The 6,881-nt window shown below is 36.6% G+C and overlaps 1 protein-coding gene across 1 annotated transcript in view; it reads left to right on the forward strand.

Annotated features, from left to right (window-relative positions):
• The window catches only part of MLANA (melan-A), a 13,444-nt gene extending 10,719 nt beyond the window's left edge, over window positions 1–2,725 (forward strand). The window contains exons 3-4 of the mRNA XM_077779391.1: window positions 1,376–1,489; window positions 2,657–2,725. Coding sequence (XP_077635517.1) covers window positions 1,376–1,489; window positions 2,657–2,725 — 183 coding nt within the window. The remainder of the gene's footprint in view (window positions 1–1,375; window positions 1,490–2,656) is intronic.
• Window positions 2,726–6,881: the final 4,156 nt, after the last annotated feature.

A 6,881-nucleotide genomic window follows, 5' to 3' on the forward strand; every position in this document is an offset into this window, starting at 1 on the left:
CAGCTATAGAGTGGTTGTCCCTTTAGATGAGATACTCTCCCTCCTTTCCTATGGCCCCCACCTGGCGCCACCCTCTCACCCATTAGCATTACCTGCCTGGTTCTTCTAAGGATCGGAGTATAGCTGGGTTGCCCAGATGCAGGCAGTAAGGAGGTGCTTTGTCTGCATAGCAGTGGTTCTCCACATGGCCCTGGATCAGCAGTTTTGACAGTATCACCTGGGAACTTGTTAGAAATGTGTATTATGGGCCTCACCCTAGACCTACTGCATCAGAAATTCTGGATGTGGGTAGGCCAATATGGGTTTAACAAGCCCTCAGGTAATACTAATGCATGCTAAAATTTGAGAACCACCACTATGGAGAATTTAACAATAATAATAAAAGCAACTAAAAGTGTGCTTTGTATTATCATAATGTGCCAGCAATTTTAAACTATGTCAGTGATGAAATATTACACCTCACTATGGTGGATCCACTGAAGTCCACACTTGGGTATGTGTCTCTTTCCTGCATAATTTGTTGTTATTCGATTCTAGGGATGGAAAATATCACCTTGTAAACCTATGCAAAACACCAAAATAAGATTTCACCCACCCCTCCCCATGGTAACTCAGGGTGCATAACTTAGTCCTTAATTAGTCATCATGGTGCAGCTTAACTTGGAAGCTCAGGCTACAACCACAGTATTTCTACCACAACATATGGATTTGTAGTGTTTTAAGATATTTTGCAGTCATTATGGGGAAGGCAGAAGTAGGCAATGTGTCTCTGCTGCCAAGTTTCTCATATGCCTATTCTCACTAGGATACCTCACTAACTTTGATCACCTCCACTCAAAATAATTCTCTGAGGTTCATTTTTTAGATTCATTCTTTTTCTCCTTCCCTTCAAAAATATTCAGTGACTAACTATTGGGTGTCAGTCATTGTGCTAAGTGCTTTACCTTTAGTTTTAATTTCTACAACTCTGAGAGGTAGGTGGTAATATCTTCATACTACAGGTGCAAACATTGGAATTCAGACAAGCAAAGTGACTAGCCTGAAACACACTGCAGGTAAGTGGCAGAACCAAGATTAAAACCCTTTCTTCTTCTTCTTCTTCTTTTTTTAAGTTTGTTTATTTATTTATTTTGAAAGGCAGGGTGAGAGAAGTAGAGGAAGAAGGAGAGAAAGAATCCCAAGCATGTTCCGTGCTGTCAGCACAGAGTCTGATGTGGGGTTTCATCTCACAGATCAAGAGTTGGATGCTCAACCAACTGAGCCACCCAGGCATTCCGATTAAAACCCATTCTTAAAACTTCAACTTCCTTCTCTTTTCTTTAATGAACTCAATTATTTTTTCTTAACCACTGACCTTCATGCATGCACATTTCAGGACAAAAGCTTTCACACTGGCACTCGAAGTACCTTAACAGGGAGATGTCCACATGAGGGGTTTGGTCACCAGGACAGCAAACTGCCTTTTCAAGAGAATAACTGTGAATCAGTGGTAGGTTGAGATCCTATATCTTGCTGTTTTTGTATGGCTGTTTTTAACTTAAATGGATAAAATTATTCCAATTAAAAAGCAAGAACATGAATATACTTAATGCTACTGAACTGTACACTTAAAAATGGTTAAAATGGTAAATTTATGTTATATATATTTTTTACCATAATAAAAAATAATAACAAAGATAAAAATGGGGAAGCACAAAGACTGTCTTAAATTGTGTCCTCTTGTATCCATAATGTTTAGGGTCAATGATTTTATGTGTATAAGATCCAAAGGAAGAAGTTGGGTTCTGGATACAATATCTTTTTTTGTATTGTGATTTTAGTATAATTGCCTTTTTCTGAATATAGCTATATTTAAGGAAGGAAAAAAAAGCATCTGTTTTTATAGATTTTATAGAGCTGTGCAGTCCAACAGGGTAGCCACATGTGCCTATGGAACACTTGTAACAAAGTAGTTTGAGTTAAAATGTGCTGTAACACATACCAGATTTCAAAGAAATAGTATAAAGAAAAAAATAAAAATAATTCATCAATGATTTTAATATCAGTTACATGTTGAAATGATATTTTGAAATGTGGGATTAAATAAAGATTAACTTTAGCTGTTTCTTCTTGTTTTTGTAATGTAGATACTAGAAATTTTAAAATCTCATATGTGGTATACTCTTTCCATTGGACAGCACTGGCATAGATGCAGTATATCATAATGGTGGAGAGAAAGGACTCTGGAGACAAATTCCTGGGAAATTGTGTGATATTGAACAAGTAACTTAACCTCAGTTTTCCAACCTGTAACATGAAAACAATGAAAATACTCTAGAAAATTGTAAGCATTAAATAAAGGCCTGGCACGTTTTGCCGTACTGATGATAGCAATGGTCTTTAGACACACCTACAAAAATGTATCTATGTGGTATAAATGTAATGTATATTAATGGTTTTTAAAAAAGTGTTCAAGAATTCACTAGCTAGGCTTGGGACTTCTACAGATAAAGATAATACAGGTATAAATAAGTTTTTGAGATTTTGGGAAACCTGTGGACATTTACAAGTTTCTGTCCAGAGAAACAGTATAATTATGATGTTAACCATTAACTCTATCCTCTCCCAGAAACATATACACTTTTGCCAAGCCTTTCTCCCTTTCTCATTCTCACAGGTTCCCAATGTTCCACCTGCCTATGAGAAGCTCTCTGCAAAACAGTCACCACCACCTTATTCCCTGTGAGAATGCTGAGAGGTGCTGAAATAATTTCCCTTACAATTTTGCTGGAATTTAATATGGACATCAAATATTCTGCTTTGGAATGCTGCAGAAACAGTGTAAATCATCTCTAATAATAAGCTGAGTGTTAAATTCTTAATAAAACAACTAGGAATACTAATTGAGGAAATGAGAAATATTAAAATGGAAAAAAATTTTGTCAATAAATGCTATAATGCCTGATACTATTTGGATAATTTTCTGAGACATAATTCAAGTGTGTGTTCTGGCACCATTAAATCTCTTCTTAGTTGAAATTTGGCTAACAACTAACAAACTACTATTCTAATTTTTGAAGACGCAACCTCTTGACCAACATGAACTCTAACAGAATTGCTGCACAGGAGTCTGTGGCATGTAGTACTCAAAAAGAATACCTTTATAGGTTTAAGAAAAATAGCTGATTGACGTATGAAATTATAGTCAGATTCAGGAAAGTGACAGTAATGTCTCTTTGTGTTCTAAAATTCCATGATGCTACAATAACATACTGCAGAAATCCTGTATCTTAACACATAGAATAGAAAACATAGAATGTGTGGCTTGACCCCGGACCCCTCCTGCATCTCCAGTTCTAATTACATTTCACTTCAAGACTCAATACTATCATAATTAACGATGAAAAGTTTCAGTTAAACTGGAATTTGGTATAAGGCTTTAAATAAGATACTGTGGTTTGGCTGATGTCTTGCCTTAAATGTTCCAATGGCAATTTAGCTCCTTTGGGCTCCCAAAGCCCTCTCAAAAAAACATATAGAAGTAATCAAAATGGATCAGAGATTTTGGAATGGTGTGGAATGGTGCACAACAACATTAAAATTTTTTTGTTGACATCTACATATCATCTATACTATTATTTATCTAATATTCTTTCAGTCAACTTATTAAAAATTTTTTATCTTAAATTTATATCACTACCCTAAATGGAAAGTCAGTATAATTTTCCATACATAGAAGATAGTGATTAAAATGAACATAATGAAAGTATTTTTATTCACACCTAGAAGGATACTGATGATCCCTGAGGCAGTCCCCTGAGACCTGCTCTTTTTATTAAAGAGGGAGATTAGTAAGGATCAAAGAGCTTTTAACATAGTTAAAAGACTTGCAAGAGAAAGATAATGACTTTCTCACTATATGATCAGTGTTTTTTAATGCTGAGACAGTAAACCACTTAAAGTCATCTTGTATCATCAGAAATATCAGTGTAGCATAATTGTTTCATTTTCTACAAAAGATTGCACTGAAGAGAAAAAAAACACTGAATAAATAGACTTTTACACATTGAAAAAAATCATTGAACAAAATGCTGAAATACATACCTACTGCTACTGATTCTGTTGTCTTACCACTTAAAATAAGCCTTCTCCTTACCCTTTTCAAACAAATGAGTTAGAAACAAACATCAACAGGTAGTTGGTAGCTGCTTGCAAGCCCTAGTCTAAGCCTCAATCTCCGCATCTATAGAAGAATGTGTGGCTTCAGCCTCGGACCCCTCCAGCATCTCCAGACCATCATCACTGACAGTATATCGGGGGAACAGATTTTTCTCACTTCTCTCTTGCTACCATCACTGCCAGATAAAAGGTCTTCATGCTACCTTTTTGACTTACCTAGTAACTTCCTAATTGGCTTGTCTCTAGTCAGGTAAATGATAGCACCTACTATTTATCAAACATTTACTTTGTGGCAGGCTTTGAGCCAAGTGTGTTATGTAAGTTATTACATGTAATCTTCATAGCAATTCTGCAAGGTAATTTAATTGATCTTCATCTTACATGTGAATGTTAATACCTTTGCTTCAAAAGCCTCAGTACCATCCCAATGACTTTCAGAATATTTTTCACTCTTTTGTCACCCCTACCTACCTATTTCTTAGTCATTCTTCATTGACCCCCCCAACCTATAATATTCTATTCAAACTCAATTGCTGTTCCCTAAATGCTCCTTGTGCTTTTCTTGAAAGAAAATTAAGATATAACTGACATATAATATTGTATTCATTTTGGTGTATGTATATATGGTAGAACTATCACCACATTAAATCTAGTTAACATCTACACCAGTTACATTTTCTTTTCTGCGATGAGAACTTTTAACATCTACTTTTAGCAACTTTCAGATGTACAATACAGTACTGTGAATTTCCCTGTGCTTTTCTAATATTCTTTGCAAGTCCAGTTATAAATATACTTTCAGCACAAATGACACGTCTTATATGAAACTGTCACCTTACCGCTAAATTCTTAAGAATTTAGAATCAAGAGTTCTTTATTCCTCTGATATTTTTTAACTTGTTACATTCTTTTATTGTTTTTTTTTTGTGTGTGTGTGTGTTGAGGACAAGGATGTGATCTTATTAATCTATGTTGTTCCTACATCTTTTGTATTATACAGTTCTCAACAACTGCGTGGAATGAATTTACATCTCTTCAAATTTAAAGCTTATTGACAATTATCCTTTCCAATTACGTTGATAATTACTTTAAAAATGATACTGAGGAGGAGGAGGCAAGATGACAGAGAACTAGGGAGCTCGTACATTTCACTTGCTCCCATCTCTCAAACGGAGAAGGCCTGAAGCCATAGGAACCCTAACAGAATCCAGGAGTTTGGGAGGAAAAGCAGACAGACTTCACTGAGAAAACCTTATAGTGGCTACCTCAAGAAACAAGCCAAAGTACACATGGTGGAGAGTCCCAAATAACACTATGAGTAGGGAAATAAAATAACCAAAGTCTCAACAAAAGAGACCAAGAGACGCCATTCAAAAAACACTTCCTGAATGGACAGGCCCTGGAGAGTCAAAGAGCCTTCTTTAATACGGCATTACTTGCAAGTGCAGAGTGCATAACAAACTTTTCAAACTAACAAGAGACAGAAAGCTAGCCAAAATGACAAAATGGAAGAACTCTAAAGAAATTCCAGGAAGAAATGGAAGATATAAGCAACATAACTAAACAAGAATTTAGAACCACAGTCATAAGGGACGCCTGGGTGGCTGAGTCAGCTAAGCGTCCGACTTCGACTCAGGTCATGATCTTATGGTTTTTGGGTTCGAGCCCCGCGTTGGGCTCTGTGCTGACAGCAGGCTCAGAGCCCAGAGCCTTCTTCCAATTCTGTGTCTCCCTCTCTCTCTGACCCTCCTCTGCTCACGCTTCAACCCCCCCCAGATAAATAAAACACTAAAAAAAAACCGCCAATAGTCATAAAATTAATTGCTGGTCTTGAAAAAGGCATGGAAGACATCAGAGAAACTATTGTTATGAAGACTATGGAGCTTAAAAATAGTTGTGATGAATTAAAATATATTATAAATGAGATGCATAATAAAATGGAGGCATCCAATGCACGGATTGAAGAGGCAGAGAGGACAATAGGTGAATTAGATGACACAATTTTACAAAAAGAGGAAGCTGAGAAAAAAAGAGATAAACTGATCCAGGAACACCAAAAGGAGAGTTCGAGAGCTCAGTGATACAATCAAATGGAACAATATCTGTATCATAGGAATTCCAGAAGAGGAAGAGAGGGGAAAAGGCGCTGAAGGAGTCCTTGAACAAATTATAGCAGAGAACCTCCCCAATCTGGGGAAGGAAACAGACATTGAAATCCAAGAGGCACAGAGAACTCCCCTCAGACATAACTTGAATCGATCTTCTGCACGACATATCATACTGAAACTGGTAAAATATAAGGACAAAGAGAGAACCCTGAAAGCAGCTAGGGATAAAAGGGCCCTAACATACAAAGCGAGACCTATCAGAGTGGTGACAGACCTATCTACTGAAACTTGGCAGGCCAGAAAGGAATGGCAGGAAATCTTCAATGTGATAAACAGAAAAAATATGCAGCTAAGAATCCTCTATCCAGCAAGCCTGTCATTCAGAATAGGAGAGATAAAAGTTTTTCCAAATAAACAAAATTGAAAGAATTCATTACCACTAAACCAGCACTACAAGAAATCCAGAGGGGACTCTATGAGGGAAATGTGGCAAGGAACACAAGGTACCAGAGACACCACCACAAGCATGAATCCTACAAAGAACACAATGACTCTAAACTCATAGTTTTCAATATTAACACTGAATGTAAACGGACTGAATGCTCCCATCAAAAT

This window comes from Crocuta crocuta, unplaced genomic scaffold (assembly GCF_008692635.1).
Source record: "Crocuta crocuta isolate KB4526 unplaced genomic scaffold, BGI_CrCroc_1.0 scaffold1348, whole genome shotgun sequence".
NCBI classification, from domain to species: Eukaryota; Metazoa; Chordata; class Mammalia; order Carnivora; family Hyaenidae; genus Crocuta; species Crocuta crocuta.